This window comes from Lepidochelys kempii, chromosome 1, assembly GCF_965140285.1.
Source record: "Lepidochelys kempii isolate rLepKem1 chromosome 1, rLepKem1.hap1, whole genome shotgun sequence".
Lineage (NCBI taxonomy): Eukaryota > Metazoa > Chordata > Testudines > Cheloniidae > Lepidochelys > Lepidochelys kempii.
In genome coordinates this window covers 49,154,362-49,172,406 of record NC_136380.1, presented here as the reverse complement: position 1 = coordinate 49,172,406, position 18,045 = coordinate 49,154,362, and the positions used below count along the sequence as shown (strand labels likewise).

Here is an 18,045-nt window from a genome sequence, read left to right as displayed (position 1 = left end):
CAAATTGTATCAGTCTGTTCTGGTATATATGAAGGTATGAAAAGAAACCTATTTTACCTATATAGGTCATCAACCTCAGATTCATTTATTTGGAATTACCTTCCCTTCATTGCATCTGATGAAGTGAGCTGTAGCTCACAAAAGCTTATGCTCAAATAAATTTGTTAGTCTCTAAGGTGCCACAAGTACTCTTTTTCTTTTTGCGAATACAGACTAATGCGGCTGCTACTCTGAAACCTTCCCTTCATTGTTTTGCTCTATAAAAAAAAGTATATCTATAGAATGTATTAAATTCCTGTAATAGGTTTACCTAGTCATCTTTATTTTCTTTATTTAGGGCTCAGTTTGGTTAGAAACCTGTAATTGGGAAGTGTGATGCCAAAAAGTTTAGTTGCCATTTTTGTTTGTACTGCTGCCTGTTAATCTTGATGAGAAGTGCAACTCAACAATTCAGATTTATAGACTTGAGATTCATAATTACATAATTGCCTACTACTAAATTAATTTGTCTCTAGTAGACTTAAATAATTGGATTGAGGTTTACTTACTCAACAGATGGGTCTAAAAAATATTTATTAAGGCAAAACACTCAGCAAGTAGTTATCAGTTACTTATAAGTAGGAAGCTCATTAGAACAATCTCATCACAGTCACCTCCAGCATCAGACTCTACAGCTGCAACCTCCCTTTCTTACACAAAGTTATTTATAATTTTTGTTATCTTTTTGTAGACATATATATTATTCTCATTTCCATGTCAACTCTCCTTTCCTGTCAGTACAGGTTTAGTATTAGTTCAAACTGGTCTTTTATAGCTTTTTAGTTAGTTTATCTTTTCTTGTTCTCACAAACATAATTATTCTGCAGTTTCTTACACATACAGTTCTGCTTATGTTTACACTATTGAACATTATCAGAACAGACTCTTAAAATCCACAGCAGGCTTCTGGAAGGCCTAAATATGCCATCTCTTCCGACAGTCATGAGGTACCACTTTGTTCCAAATTAAATAAGTAAGTAATTAGAGGTACTATACTCCCCTGATAAAATGCATGTGTACACATGCTAAACATGGTGCATTGAGCACTAGGTCTGAGGGAATGGTAATAATTATTAAACTTGTATGTCAATCAGGATTTTTTGTAGTTAGTATCTTCTGAATTATTGAGTCCATCTAATCTATTTTGCCCAATAGAAGAACACTCTGATATCAGTGGGATATTCTAACAGAAGGAAAACAGATCATGTTACTCTCCACTCATTTTCCACCATTCTGAACATTACACAAGGTGGAGAAAATTACAGAACATGGGCAAACCCTAGATGCTGAATGACTAGTGGGGATCAATCATTTATAATTTTGAAAGACGCTTGAAAATGCTGCTTTACCTACTGCTTTGTTTTAAGTTGGAAGTTCTTGAAATGAGATTCAAACTAAAATTCAGTGTGTGTATGTTAAACAGTTTAAAGATGCTTTGTGAATGGTAAGACACATTTATATCATGTTTTTGAAATATACAGAAATGGTAATTTTTAAATGAATTTTTAAATAAATTTAATATCAGGATTTAAAAAAAAATTTCAGTAGTGAAGGAATCAAAACTTGATTACCATATAGTTAAATATTTTTTCCTAAAGCTGCGTATTATGAGTGGGTTATTACTGCTATGGATTTTCTTTCATATTTAGTTTTTTATTCTACATTTAGGGAAACAGACATTAAGAAGAAACCTGGGCACAGACTGAGCAAAGCTAAACAGAGGAAAAAGCGAAAAAGAAACAGAAAAATGAAGCACGATCATGTTAAAATCACAGAGCAAAAATCAGATGGAGCCCCTTGTCATCTAATTCCAGATGACCAGGAAACATCAGAGAGTGAAGAGGAAGATTCAGAAGAAGAAAAAAGAAAATCAGTATTTACATTTAATGGAGATCCAGGAGACAAAGGTTGTGAAGGTCGTTCCAATAGTGACTATAATGAAAGCCCAAAATCTACAAAGTATCAAACAGGAAGTTTACCTATTGCTCTGTCTGAGACTTCAGCAATGTTAGCTAGTCCAGTGAAAAGTGACTTGTTTACAGAAGATGATGGTCCATTTCTAATAAATTTGACATCTGCTCCTAATAAAAACATAATTGAATTTGAACACACACTTGATGATCAACACGGCTGCTACTCTGAAACTGATGATCAGGTGGTTGCTCATAACCAAAATAAAAACCTTAAGGAAAATGAGACCAATTCCTTAGATACAAATGATCACAGTTCTGTTCTAGACACAGAATATAACAGTAAAGAAAATAGTGCTATGATGTTAAACAATCAAGATAAACTTACATCAGATCAAATTGCATGTGAACCTGACCTAGAAAGTAAATTGTTAAATGTAAGTAATGGAAAAAAAGAAACCCTGTCTCTCCAGCATGATTTGAAAACATCTGAAATTTGTGCTTTCTTGCCTGATAAAACCATGAAAGACAGACAGACATCAAAAAGGAATGAGAAAAATCCTTGGGCTTTTTTTTCAATTGATTTAACTGATATACAGTTGCAGCTTGGCTCTGATAGGCCGGGTTCTTGTTCTTGGCCTGAGGGTGCCCATAAATTCATATGTGAGCAAAGACCAAAAAGAGTGAGGCGGCTCAAACAGGCCTATCCTGACAGCACAGTAGAACAAACTCATGAATCTAATGAAGAATTAGAAAAAGAGACCAGTCTGCAAACATTAAATGAAGAGAGTGGCAATGTAACACCTGGTGGTCTACCGTCATCATTGATTGACAAAGTACATAATATTTCATTTATAGAGTCGGGAGTCACTGTTTCAAACTGCTTAACTGAAATAAATGTTCCAAGCAATGTAGGTACACCAGTTCCATCGAAGAAAAAAGGAAGATGCAAAAGGATTTTCAACTTGGCACCAAACTTTCATCTACCAAGGCAGATTACTGTTAGTACAAAGGAGGGACGCAAGAATGCTCTATTAATGGATGATAACCTATCAGAAAATGTTTTGAAAACAGAACAAGAAAGAATTTCAAATAAGGACAATGGAAAGAGGAATGAGCAACACCTTGAATTTCAAGAACATCTAGCACCTTCTAATAATAATGTGACAGATTCTTCACTTAACCATGGTGTAGGATCTCTCTTATATAATAATCAGTTGGGACAATCTCTGTGTCTTTCAAAGAAAGCTGTTTCTTCTCCAGTTCAGAAGTTTCCCTCTAGCTTTTGTATAGTTTCTTCAACAAGTAGGGAACAAATTACAACTTTTAAACAAGAAAAAATACTTGATAAAAAAGAGGGTGAGGGAGAACAGTTCTCTTCAGCGTTTACAAATAGTCAACCAGATATTTTGTGTTCTGTTAAAGTAACATCTGACTGTCCTACATACCCTAATGTATTTGAAAGCTGTGGTGAAGATATACACAAAGCAGATGAAAGTAAGCCATCACAGTCCTCACAAATTGAAGCTAATCAAGATACTTTAAATACTAAATCCCACTTTTTGGGTCTTCCGTTATCATTGGGATTTGCATTTCAACTTGTAGACCTTTTTGGTTCTCCTGGATTTCCACTGGGTAATATTATTATTATTATTATTATTTATTATTTATTTTTAACAGTGCTTAATTATATAAGTCTCAGTTTCTTATTGCAACTAGCAATTACATAAATGTAATAATATACTGTAGCTGATCACTGCTTGCCAATATAGATACTTTTGATGGCATTCACTTAGTGTCTTGCAAATGGTACTTTGCACCAAGATTTTGCTTTTCAGCTCTGTAGATTATGTATTACGCAGTGATCATTGATTTCTTTTGTTAGCAATTTACCCTCATTGCATGATCTTGAGTAATACTGAGTACTTACTAACTTTAAATGCAAGGAATGATGTCCTTGTAGCTGTGTTGCAATTTCAGCTGCCCAAATACATCATACTGAGTGAATTTTTAACCTGTCATTTAGGAAACTGCATGAAAACACGTATTATTTGGATTTGTATTTCTTTGCTGATAAATGTTTGTTTCACCTTTTGTAATACAGTAGTATCCCTTTACTAATAATTTAAAATTATAGGTTAAAATTTTCAAAAGCACCTGCATCACATTTTCACATGTGCCATAGGCATTTTGGAGGTTTAATTCCACTGCCTTTCAAACAGACATACGCTCTTAAATCACTTCAGCAGTATGAAAATTTTCCCCCTAATCAAATTTAATTTGAAATTGAAATTAAAAACCATAAAGTATTTTTTCTAGTACTGAACATATTCTTTTAATCATGCAATCCATACATTCAGATGTCATGGTTAGAAGGTAAATGAACAAACAGAGCTTGAATTTTCATATTCTAGTGTCATTTAATGTATACTAAGTCATGTAGTGTAAACTCTTTTAGAAAGATTGAACTGCTTAAGCCCTAATTCTTCAGAGTTAGGCACATGGTTAATTTTACCATGGGACTATTCATGTGTATATATCTGACTGCGCAGGGCTCTAAAGATTTATGCACAGATTCAAAATTTGTATTTTCATCCAATCCGCAATCAGCAAAAATGGTCCGCGGACATAAAGAAGATATCCACAGATTTGCAGGGCTTTATAAATCTTAACAGGATTGATGTCACTTAGACCCCTGTTTAGCAAGGTACTTGTGAACCTTCTAACTCTCTAATTGTAGTCTTTCCTTAATGAAAACATTAACAATTGCTCCAGTGCAGCTGCGCCACTTTAAGTTTTCTCTATGTAGCTGTTCTAACCCAATGACAGGGGCGGCAGAGCCTTCCAAAAAGTGTGGGGTGGGGGGCCTGCCCCTCTGTGACCCTGCCTCTTCTGCCCAAGGCCCTGCCCCTGGACAACCCAGAAGCTGGAGTGGGTCAGGAGCTGCAAACCCTCCACCTACCTGGGGTGGGGTGGCCAAGAGCAGGCCCTGGCCCATGTCCACAGCCTGCAGGCCCCCTTCCAGCCCAAGGCAAGAGGATCCACGGCTCCCCGAGCAGCTCTTACCCTGACATGGCTCTGGCCAGGGGAAGGGGTCTTGGAGCCACAGCTCGGCCATAGTAAGAGCCATGCACCCTCCATCTGCCCTGGGCCAGGGGACCTAGGAGGGGTGGGGACATGGGAAGGAGGCTGCTCTCGGCCACCTGACCCCGGGCTGCTGGAGGGTCCGTGGCATGGCACCCCATGCTACCCAGTGTCCCCAGCCAGGCTCTAGCTGCCAGCCTCGCTGGGGCCTCAGGTGGAATAGGAGGGGCAGGGGGGCAGAGCCTCTGGCAAAAAGTGGACGGACCAGGCCCTGTCCACTTTCAAGAAGTGGGAGGGCCATGGCCCTCCGGGCCCCCCTATTACAGCGCCCCAACCCCATGAGTGGCAGTAGCTATGCTGGTGGGAGAAGCTCTTCTGCTGACATAGTGCTGTCCACACGGGTGCTTAAGTCGGCATAAGTTATGTTGCTCAGGAGCGTGGGTAATTCACATCTGTGAGTGACATAACTTATGTCGACTTAAGCTGTAGTATAGGCATAGTCTGAGGCACTGGCCACTTGTGATCATTAAAGAACCCATAGCATTTTTCTCAGAATTATAGGTGTTAATTCCACTTTCCTGGCCATATTCTGATTTGAGTATCAATATTATTTCTTTTTAAATGTTTGCTGCAATTTCAGTCATGCATATTTTTCCTCATTGCCTGTCCTAAACTGTTGTGTACTGCTGCGTACTGTTAAGGCAACTACAATGAATGTGTGAGTCAATGGTTTCATAAAGCATTTAGGAATATTCCTAAATGAAAGGTACTACAAATGTTGTTAGTTGTTCTATTGGAAGGTAAATTGCTTTTTAGTTAACAAATTTATTTGTCACTTATTTACAGTTAACACATATAACAGAATGTGTATTCCATAAGCGTTTTACACTGTTTTTCTACAAAGCATTTCTTTTCAACTTTAATCATTGAAGAACTCCATCAGGTTAAAAATATGACATATTTATAGAATAATTTCCATATACTATGTTAAAATTCCTCTTATAAATTGTTAAACTGATAAAATTTTAAAAACTAAATTTACTTTTCATTTAAGATGTTTGTTTACTTTTTGCATTTTTCAATTTAGAGACTGAAGTTTCACTTTTGTTTTTAGTGAATTTTCCTAGTAAATTTCATTTTCCAGTTCCCATGCACTTGGACAAAGCTACAATTTTGGCAGTGTAAATAATGCAGGAAAATGTTTGGTTTAAAAACTATCTTTACATTGGCATTAAACAAAAATATAGACTTTTTTTTTATTGGTCCTAGGTTCTGTAGAAGCTTATTTGTATAAAACCTAAATTCTGGGCTTTGTTTGAGCTGGCAGTATCCCTTTCAGATATGCATGAAACCTGACAAAATATAATGTCATGATACTATTCTGATGGATCACTGCTTTATGTAACGAGGTATTAATAGTCAGCTGTGAAAATGTCTTGTTCTTTTTCAGAGTCTTTACTGCCAGATGATTACATAGTTCCTCTTGATTGGAAAACATCAAAGCAGATCCATTTACTATGGAAGACATCTGTGGAGGTATGGGTTTAAGTTCTCTGCAAGGCTTTCCTGTATTTTAGGAGTAAAGAGGCACCATTTACTTTAGGGTGTAACCAGAATTTTCTGAAGAAGTGGGCCCAGGTCACCTGCCATGTCCTCACTGAGCCACCATCTCTCCTTCCAGAGTGAGACCATAAATGGAAGAGGCAGTGTGAGAAGATGGCATCCTGGGGTTCTGGGAAGCAGGGAGCTGGGTCAAGTGGGTGCCGGGAGCCAGAGCCACATGAGAAGCTGCCATCCCAGGTCCCTTCCCTCCCCTCCCGTCCCAAGGACCAGCTGGGACCTTCCCTCCCCCCGGAAAGACTATGGGTGACTGTGAATTTGTGTTAGCATCTATGCCCCTCCTGTTGCCCCCCCTCCCCCCCCAGTCATTGTGCTTCTGGATTCAGTTCATGTGGAGAAAGAGTATTTCTTGCTGGTAGGTCCATGTTTTATATAAATGAATACAAACAGTGAAGGAAGAGGCATTATATAGATTTAGGTTTAGGTGGACAGAGCAGCAAAAAAACATATGAGCCAGTCAACAAAAATAAAACTGCTCCCTATTGCTCAGGGTCCTTCTTTTTACCCCGCAGATACAGTCCTCCTCCTTCCTTTTCCTCCTTCTTCTACTACCCTCTAATCAGACCCCACCCCCAGTATCTGCAGTTCCTTACCCATCACTTCAAGCAAAAATGCTCAGAGTATGTGCTGAGTGGCTGACTGTGACTTAGCTTACTTTGTCTGGTCAGAAACTGTAATTGTTTCACACTCTGTCAGTGCACTCCGTTCAGAGACCCAGCTCAGTGCCACTCCCCTGTATTGGTGAAGAAAAAAAGAGCCTTTCTCCAAACCTTCCTCCCTTGTGGGGATAGATAAGAAGAAATCACCCTAAGTGTGTTGAGGGGAGGAGGTGAATGAGCTTAGACTCATAGAAACTGGAAGTGACTTCAGGGGGGCAGATCTAGCTTATATGACTGATGAGGGCAATTATATGTATCTTACGACTTTAAAAACAAACTTTGTAATTGTGGATAATCTAAGCACTATACCCAAATGTACAGACACTCTTTTCTCAACCCATGTATTATATAATTTTTTTAACATTAGCTTTAATAAAATTCATGTGCTTGGAGGGTATATAAGGGAGAATTTGATTGATGGGATAATGTATAAGGTGTATGTGTGAATGGTGGAGGAATGAATTAAGGGAGACAAGGGAAATCAGAAAAATTATACTCTAAAAATAAGTTTAAGGGGAAACAGAATTAAAAAAGAAAAGTTATGCCAAGATAGCTAGGCAATGGAAAGGAAAAAGTAGGGAAAGGAAAAAAGAATGGACAGGGAACACAGTACATTTTAAAAAAGTTTAATGCTAGTGTTGTTTTAAATAATTGTAAAATGAGATAGAATAGCTGGATGGGTAGGGGAAAGTAATGCACACACTGAAATTTCCTTAGAGGAGCAAACTGTCTAGGGCTGTGTCAGATCTCTGTGCATACTTAGAACCTCTCTCATTTAAACAGAAGTTTGGGTGAAGATGATTTTTAGGATGGGGCCCTGTATGTATACATATATTTATATACTGTTTCCAAACTTTCAGAAAGTAGCCTCTGCATGCATGGATATCTATATCCATACTTTGAGCATTGTCATTGGCACTTACAGTTGATAGAATTTACATATGCAAAACCCGTCACTTGCGTGCACAAGTGATAGACTGTCACATGTGCCTTCACATATGTGTGATCCAATAATATGCATGCAAAACAGAGGCTGGGTTTGGCCCTCTTAGAATGTTTGTCCCACTATATACATATTTGAACATGCAGGCATTCTCTACTGGTTGAGGGTACAGTATAATTTCACATGTTAGGAAATACCCTATAATTGATAAAGTAGGACAATGCAGAGCTGTAAGTGTGAATGTAAACATAGTTTCATATTTCAATATTACATATTTGTATACTGTTTATACCAGAGTAGTTTAGTCCATAGTTGGACTGAATCATATTTCTGAAATAATTTTTTATATTTCTTAACCTTTTGTTTGTCACTTCTCAATGAAAGGATAGCCTATTACTAGAGCTGTTGTTTTATGGAGGCAATTTTTAGGAGATAATACAGGATAGTGTGATGAAAAGGACAAAAGCCTTGTAAATACAGTTTAAAAACTTATGTAATATAATATAGAATTTGTTCTGTACACTGATTACTCAATCCCCCCCAGCATCATATAGATTTTCTTTTTCTTCTTCTCTCCTTTATCATTGCTTATTTTATTTGTTTTTAGAGGAAACAGAAAAAGAATGGATTACAGAATGGGAATTCCTTGGCTGGTAAGTATAACTTCGTGAACAAAAAGAATGTAAACGTTATTTATTCAGTGCAACAATCAGTTAATGTAGAAGTAAATAAGTTGAAAGTTACTGTGTCCATAGTGTCTGTAACTACTTCTTGTGCACGTGCAGGATTTTGTACTGTAGTGTATGGTATTAAATGTATGCCTCCATATACAGTATACATACAATGTGGCGGAGTTACAGCTGCGGTGGGACACAATTTTGAATTTCCTCACTTGTGATTTGAAATTCTCCAACTTAACAGTTTTTCTTATTAAATGAATCGAATAATTTTACTTGAATCCAATTCGGATGAAGCTGAAAGTTGTAGTGCATAGGCTTTCCTTTACTATATTCACTGCCTTGCCTTAATTACATTTAGCTGCTTTCATTATATTCAGCTGTAATGCAAGAAGCATACAGTATCCTATATCCTGTAAGACATTAGCTGAAGCATAAGCTAGTATAAGTGTGGTTAAGTAGGCTGTAACCCTTGGCATAGATTAACGGTTACCTTTAGATTTTAGGAACTAAGGATCGCTTGTTCAATGGTAGGAGGTAGAATGTTCCAGTAAGTGCTACCACAAGGAGCATGGAAGTAATAACCCCAGATCTGCTTAAGCAAGTGATGGCGGATATGATCATGAGTTGAAATTGTAGTTACATGTATCAGTATACTAACCTACAGAAAGAGGACACCTCAACATTAGTAGGATGAGGAAATACACATAAGGAAAAGGGGGAAAACCCCTACTGATTATACATTAGATATAGTGGCATCAGCATAACGTATTATAGAAGTTGCATGCTAGTCCGTGGGCAGTAGGAGAGAGAAATGTAGCCCTTGGTAGGGACCAGAATGATGACCACTAGTGGTGAGGAGGCAGGTTATGGTGATGAGGAAGATAATGGCTAACATTTCAGGTCATCCTGCAAGGGATGGTGTGAGTATATGGATATTCAGATGTACATTCTGTAGTCTCTCTATCTCCCTTACTGAGTTAGAGTGTTTGTGACTTTGCTAAATGTATTAATAAACTATTTGGAAATATAGAAGAGTTCCGATTGTGTGTGTGTTGCAATTGTGAACGTTGGGGGTCCCAACTATATAGTAATTTTAATAATACTGGGCCTGACCTTGGGACAAGAGCCTGTCAACCCTTAAAGTGATAACTGGGAATTCTTAGGTAATCAATATAATAATACATAATCTATATATCGGGCTACAAAGTGGAAAACATGTTGTCTTAGATTTTATCTGTGAAGCGTTGGGGGTCATCAACTCTCGTTGAATTCAGTGGGAATTGAAGACGACCAGCACCTCAATGGATCAGGCTCCTAGGCCTCGGAGGAAAGTGAGGTTTGATGAGAACCATCAAAAGCTATGTTGGGTGAAGGAATCCTGTAGTGTTCAGATGGCAGGAGCATGTTTCCAGTTGCCTCAAACTGATTTTCATTTCTTAGGATGGGTGGGTCATGACTGACTTCCAGTCAATGTCCTATTACTTTGGGGACTGGGAGCATCAAAAGCATCCATCCCACAATTCTGCTGTCTTCAGTGGGAGGGCTGGCTTCCAGCAGCCTCCCTCTGTAATCACCAGCTGCATCTATCCTCTCACTCTAGCCCATAAGATCTCTGAAGGCAGTGGAGAATACCCTGCTGGCAGCCTTTTCCTAAAGGTATCTGCTGCAGCAGCATCTGGTAATGCACATTACTTCATATACTGTATGTATGTGTTCTAAAATACTATACCATAGGAGAATAATCACATCTAGGGAACAGCTTTTGGTGTTTAATATAATTGCACAAGTTGGCATAAGGCCTTCTAAAATTGTTGGAAATGCATGATATAATTGTTTCCTGGAGAATGACAGATAACTTGGTGTCTGAAGTTGGGGACAGATCCAGTGGGAAAGAGAGACTGAGGGTATGTCTACACTGCAATTAAACTCCCAAATCTGGCCTGTGTCAGCTGATTTAGGCTCACAGGGCTCGGTATAAGGGGCTGTTTAATTGCAGTGTAGAAGTTTGGGCTTAGGCTCTGTGATCCTCCCCCCTTGTGGTGTTCCAGAGCCTGAATTCCAGCCTGAGGCCAAACGTCTACACCTCAGTTAAAGAGCCCCTTAGCCCGAGCTCTTTGAACCAAATTCAGCTGACACGTGCCAGCCACAGGTGTTTAATTGCAGTATAGACATACCCTGTAGCTCTTGCCTTGGAAGTTAATTTGCTGGAGAGCCAAGAGAGAGTCAGACCAGTAGGGAATGTGTGTAATTGTCAGGGCACAGCTGAAAAATCCAACAAACTAGATTAAATATTTTGTGTGTAAAATTGGTAACATTTGTAGTTTTCTAGGGCAATAATCTTGTTCTGTAAATAATCTTGACAAATAAAAATGACAAACTATATAAATTATACTTTGGGTGTCATTTGGCAAATTACAATCATATTTTTTTAGTTGGTGCCAAAACTGTGGAGAATACAAATAAAGATTGCCAAAAGAGTCAAGAATCTTCTGAAACCCTTCCAGAAACAAACCTATATCAACATGTAGTAGAAGAGAACTCCGTGACTTATCCAGACAACAAGCACTTGTATAACATATCAACCAATCTTGAATGTCATCTTAAATAGAAGAAGTCAACATGAAGATAAAGGTAACATTTTATAAAACTGTCATTCTTATGGATAATGCTGGTCTAAACAGCTGAAAAACAAAGATTATTCCATTCATTTATAATAAAATGATTTAAAAAATACTAACAGCTCATCCTGTTTGTAAGCACCTATGACTTTACTATAAGTAAATATTTAATTATTTATAGAAAGTGGAACAGCTCCAACAGGAGAGACTGAGAGAGACCCATCCCAGAATAGCTATAGCCTGGTGTTTAGGGTACTCACCTGGGATATGGGAGACCCAGGTTAAAGTTCTTTCCAGGCAGAGCGGAGGATCTCCCAAATTTCAGGAGAATGCCCTAGCCACCAGCCTATTGGCTATTTTGGGTGGGGAATTTCACTTTCTCCTTTTGACCAGAAATTCCATCTTGGACCTGAGAAACCTTCCTGATAAAAGTTTAATTGAAACTCATATGATTCAACGTATTTTCTGATGAAAAATGTTTTACCGAAAAAATCTCAACCACCTCTACCTAACATTAACTCGTGCTAACGAACAACATATACTGTGTCTCGTGATCCAGAGGCTAGGAGATTCATTTCTTCAATCCTTTTAATTCTAACTATTCCAAATAATTATCTGATATTTTCCTAGATGATATTTCTCTAACCCATGTTTTGTAGGACAGGACACTGGCTGATATCTTAACTATTAAACTTGTTTATGTTACTATATTTCTAAGCAATACAGAATTAACCTTATTTCTGTTTTGTGTATGTCTGTGTTTATGAAGGTATGTGTGAACATTATGAGTGTGGGGAGAAAAAAATTTCCAAGCTCCCCCCCAAAAAAATGTTGGTTTAAATAGAAGTCCTAAAATGTAATGAATATCATTATAATGACAGAGTAAATTTGGGGTGTGATATTCCAAATGAACTAAGGTGGTTATTTTTTACAATTCAATGCCTCTCTTGTAATACTATACATCCTACCTATCAGACTGTATGTGGATGGATGTTCAGTAAGTTCTTAGTTGAAGTATCTTCACATTTACTCAGAATGGAGTAAACATGGTTTAATTAACCTCTTTGGGGTTTTTAAAATTATGCATATAAATATAGACAGTGACAAATCCAACACGTGATCATGTCATCAAATGGTGAAAGAAGGAGTCTAATAACATTTGAGTTGTTGGTGATTGTGTTATTTTTCATTCTGCCCTTTTGAACTCAATAGTGTGAAAGATCTGCTTTTAAGAATGCATAGTCAGGTATAATTACTTATAAATTAAGTTCTAATTACTTAAACATACATGTGAGAGTACTGAATGTGTATGAGATACGCAGGGATGTGTGTGAGAACTAGCTCTGAGGGGCTCACAGGAGCCTGTTGTTAAAATGTTGCCATCGGTTTGAAGGGAGGTGGGGGTAATCTCTCTCCCTCTCAAGAAATCACACATTTCCCACCTCCCCAGTGGATGCTAATAAAGTAATCCAGTCAGAAGTGACATTCTGGAGGCTTTTAAAAAAATACTCTGAAATATAAAAATCTTGAAATGGACCATATTTCACCAAATGTCAGGTATTTTAAAAATAAATTTCACAGAGGCGAAGACTCCTGGGAATTTCCACTGTAACCTCTTTAAATTACACAATGCAGTTGAATGCAGTGCTAATGCTATCATCACAGTCAGTATATTTTTGAGAAACATGTTATAAATATTTCTAGCAAAGTTCAGTTTAATATAAATCTGTTTGCCAAAGTGGTGGTGCTTCCTTCCTTTAATAGCTTGTGTGTTTTTGTCTAAATGAATACATTTGTGTCTCTCTGCTCCTCTTTGCACACATATGTCTCCCAGAACATGGTTTGTTTCTGGTTAAGAGACAACATTTTTGTAAGAATTCCTTCTCAAAACATTGACAACAAATCAGTGGTTGAATAACTTGTTCTGGGGAATAGGCAAATGACTATGATCAAAACTGCTACTGAAATAAGCATCCGTAGATCAATGGAAACAAGTGTTTTATTTATTAGTTTGTATTACCATAGTAGTTAGAAGCTGTAATCAGGGATGAGGACCCTATTATGCTAGGTGCTGTACAAACATTGACAAAAAGAAGGTCCCTGCCCCAAAGAGCTTGCAGTCTAAGACAAGAAACAACAGACAGGTGAATACAAAGAAACAATAAGACAGTATTGGTCAAGATGATAGGGAATGGTCTTAGCACACCAGCAACCTAAGCATTGTCCAGTTTTTTTGCAGGCATTATAGAAAAAGAGAGTTTTAAGCAGAGTTCTGAATGAGGATAATGAGTTAATTTTCTGGATTTTATGGGCAGCCCCTCCCAAGTGTGAGGGGCACCATAGAAGAAAGCACAAAAGTGCTTATTTGAAAATTTAAGAAGTGGGCAATGAGGCCAGGATCATAAGCCAATCAGCGGCAGGGTACAACATCTTGATTGTGAATGAAAGAAGATAAGTAGGGAAGGGAAAGGGTGTGAAAGTCCAAGTAGCTGGAAACATGGACAAATTGCTAAGGATTGAATACAAAAGAACAGAGCAAACATGTAGAGACAAAATCATAAATGCTAAAGCACAAAATGAGTTACATCTAGCAAGGGACATAGAAGGTAAAAAAAAAAAAAAGAGGCTCTATAAATATATTAGGAGCAAGAAAAAGACAAAAGAAAGTATAGGTCCACTACTTAGCGGGAAAGAAGCTAATAACAGATGACATCAAGAAGGCTGAGGTGTTTAATACCTATTTTGCTTCAGTTTTCACTGAAACAGTTAATAGTGACCAGCTGCTTAGCACAAATAACATTAACAGCAAGGGGGAAGGAACACAAGCCAGGGAAGAACAGTAGAAGAATATTTAGGTAAGTTAGATATATTCAAGTTGGCAGAGACTGATGAAATTTACCCTAGGGTACTTAAGAAACTAGATGAAGCAATCTCAGAACCATTAGCAATGGCCTTTGATAACTCATGAAGGACAGATGAGATCCCTGAGGACTGGATAAAGGCAAACGTAGCATCTATTTTAGAAAGGGGCAGAAGGAGGACCTGGGGAATTATAGACTAGTTAGCCTAACTTTGATAACTGGAAAGATCCTGGGAACAAATTATTAAACAATCAATTTGCAAGTCTAGACTAGAGGATAATAGTGTAATAGCCAACATGGATTTGTCAAGAACAAATAACGTCTAACCAATCTAATTTTGTTCTTTGACAGGGTAACTGGTCTAATGGGGGCCGGGGGGGGAGAACAATAGATGTGATATATCTTGATTTTAGTAAGGCTTTTGACACAGCCCCATGTGATATAATCATAAGCAAGCTATCAAAATACTGTTTAGATTAAATCACTACAAGGTGGGTGAACAACTGGCTGAAAGACCATATTCAAAGCATAGTTATCAATGGTTCACTGTCAAAATGGGAGGACATACCTAGTGGGTTCCCACAGGGATCTGTCCTGTGTTTGGTAGTATTCTCCATTTTCATTAATTACTAGGCTAATGGAGTAGAGAGTTTGCTTATAAAATGTGTGGATGACACCAAGATGGGAAGGGGTGCTTTGGGAGACAGGATTAGAATTCAAAATGACCTTGATAAATTGGAGAATTGGTCTGAAATCAGCAAGAATAAATTCAATAAACGTAAGTCCAAAGTACTACATTTAGGAAGTTAAAATTAAATGTACAAGTACAAAATGGGGAATAACTTGTTAGTGAGAAGTACTGCTGAAAAGAATCAGGGGGTTTTAGTGGATTACAGAATGAATATGAGCCAACAATGTGATGCAGCTGCAAAAAAGGCTAATATTGTTCTGGGATGTATTAATGGAGTATCATATGTAAGGCACAAGAGGTAATTGTCCCATTCTACTTGGCACTAGTGAGTACTATATCCAATTTTGGATGCCACACTAAGAAAGATGTGGACAAATTGGAGGAGTCCAGAGGAGAGCAATAAAAAAGATAAAAGGTTTAGAAAACCTGACCTGTGAGGAAAGGTTAAATAAACTGGGCATGTTTAGTCCTGAGAGAAGAAGACTGAGGGGAGACCTGGTAACAGTCTTCACATATGTTAAAAACTGTTATAAAGAGGATGGTGATCAATTGTTCTTCATGTCCACAGAACGTATGACAAGAATTAAAGGGCTTAATCTGCAGGAGGGGAGATTTAGGTTAGGTATTAGAAGAAAAGTTTCCAACTATAAAGATAGTTAAGTACCAAGGGAGGTTGTGAAATCACTGTCACTGGAAGTTTTTAAGAACAGATGAGACAAATACCTCTCAGGGATGGTGTAATTTGCAGAGTTGTTGTAGTCATGTTGGTCACAGGATATTAAGAGACAGGGTGGGTGAGGTAATATAGAATCATAGAATCATTGAATATCATGGTTGGAAAGGACCTCAGGAGGTCATCTAGTCCAACCCCCTGCGCAAAGCAGGACCAATCCCCAACTAAATCATCCCAGCCAGGGCTTTGTCAAGCCTGACCTTAAAAACCTCAAAGGAAGGAGATTCCATTACCTCCCTAGGTAACCCATTCCAGTGCTTCCCCACCCTCCTAGTGAAAAAGTTTTTCCTAATATCCAACCTAAACCTCCCCCACTGCAACTTGAGACCATTACTCCTTGTTCTGTCATCTGCTACCACTGAGAACAGTCTAGATCCATCCTCTTTGGAACCCCCTTTCAGGTAGTTGAAAGCAGTTATGAAATCCCCCCTAATTCTCCTCTTCTGCAGTCTAAATAATCCCAGTTCCCTTAGCCTCTCCTAATAAGTCATGTGCTCCAGCCCCCCTAATAATTTTTGTTGCCCTCCGCTAGACTGTTTCCAATTTTTCCACATCCTTCTTGTAGTGTGGGGCACAGTACTCCAGATGAGGCCTAACCAATGCCGAATAGAGGGGAATGATCACGTCCCTCGATCTGCTGGCAATGCTCCTACTTATACAGCCCAAAATGCCGTTAGCCTTCTTGGCAACAAGGGCACACTGTTGACTCATATCCAGCTTCTCATCCACTGTCACCCCTAGGTCCTTTTCTGCAGAACTGTTGCCTAGCCACCCAGTCCTTAGCCTGTAGCAGTGCATGGGATTCTTCCGTCCTAAGTGCAGGACTCTGCACTTGTCCTTGTTGAACCTCATCAGATTTCTTTTGGCCCAATCCTCTCACTTGTCTCGGTCACTCTGTATCCTATCCCTATCCTCCAGCATATCTACCACTCCTCCCAGTTTAGTGTCATCTGCAAACTTGCTGAGGGTGCAATCCACGCCATCCTCCAGATCATTAATAAAGATATTGAACAAAACTGGCCCCAGGACCGACCCTTGGGGCACTCCGCTTGATACCGGCTGCCAACTAGATATGGAGCCATTGATCACTACCCATTGAGCCCGATGATCTAGCCAGCTTTCTATCCACCTTATAGTCAGTTCTTCCATCCCATACTTCAACTTGCTTTATTTAACAATAAAATATCTTTTATTGATATTTATTGATGGTGAGAGAGAGAAACTTTCGAGCTTACACAGAGCTCTTCTTCAGGTCTGGATCCAGCTCACATTTTATCACAATTATAATGAAAACTTAATGTTCTTTTTGGACAGGTGAGTAAAATATTAAGTGTCCAGTTCTCTAACTTTAGTGGGAAGTATAATCTATTAAATATATGTAGTAAAAGCTATTTTGTCTGGCACTTCACCAACCGGAAAGCTCTATAAACTGGCATTTCTGATCTTCATTGAAATTCTGGTTTATAGTCCGGTTGGCATGGGACTAGCAGGGGGTTGGGGTGCGGGGTGCCGGATATGGGGGGGCACTCATCTTGGGTGGCTCCTTGCAAGTGACGACCTGTCCTCGCTGCTCCTAGGTAGAGGTGTGGCAGGCGGCTCCCTGTGCTGCCCCGCCCCAAGTACTCCGCAGCTCCCATTGGTGGGGAACCATAGCCAATGGGAGCTGCAGGGGCAGTGCATGTGGGTGGAGGCAGCGCACAGAGCTGCCTGCCATGCCTCTGCCTCAGAGCAGCCGGAACAGGTCACCACTTGCGGGGAGCCGCCCGAGGTGAGCGCCCATGGATCTAGCATCCCGCACCCCCTCCTGTACCCCAACCCACTGCTCCGAGTCCCCTCCCACACCCAAACTTCCTACCAGAGCACACGAGCTGCATCCCCTCCCACACCCAAACTCCCTCCCTTTTAGTTAATAGGCATTTTTCACTTACTGGCATTCCCCATTCCCCCAACATGCCAACTAAAACAGCTTTTACTGTATTACTTTGTAAGAACTGTGATATGTAGTGAGTATACAGATATCCACAGATTACATTTCTAGTTTACTGAATCTTTCCCATGTTGGTATAACCTTTAATTTACACTCTATTATTATTCAGCATAAGATAAAACTGTAACAGTCTGCAGAGAAAGGTATGCTAGTACCATAGACATGTGGATAGTCAGTGCTTTTATGAGCACAGAGAGCTAGCCATAAACAGTCTCTTCTC

The 18,045-nt window shown here is 38.9% G+C and overlaps 1 protein-coding gene across 3 annotated transcripts in view; it reads left to right on the top strand.

Moving 5' to 3' along the window:
* Positions 1-18,045, top strand: part of LOC140910489 (NEDD4-binding protein 2-like 2) — a 110,621-nt gene that overhangs the window by 86,323 nt on the left and 6,253 nt on the right. Inside the window, exons 7-11 of one of the 3 annotated variants that reach the window (XR_013635740.1) lie at positions 1,708-3,584; positions 6,484-6,569; positions 8,863-8,908; positions 10,163-10,266; positions 11,368-11,458. Coding sequence is in view for 2 of the 3 variants with exons in the window: in XM_078852642.1 (XP_078708768.1) it covers positions 1,708-3,584; positions 6,484-6,569; positions 8,863-8,908; positions 10,536-10,613; positions 11,368-11,543 (2,263 nt within the window). In the remaining variant the exon portion in view is untranslated. Of the gene's footprint in view, positions 1-1,707; positions 3,585-6,483; positions 6,570-8,862; positions 8,909-10,162; positions 10,267-10,535; positions 10,614-11,367; positions 11,567-18,045 lie in introns of those variants that run through there. The other 2 variants (XM_078852642.1, XM_078852646.1) reach the window with 2 other exon arrangements.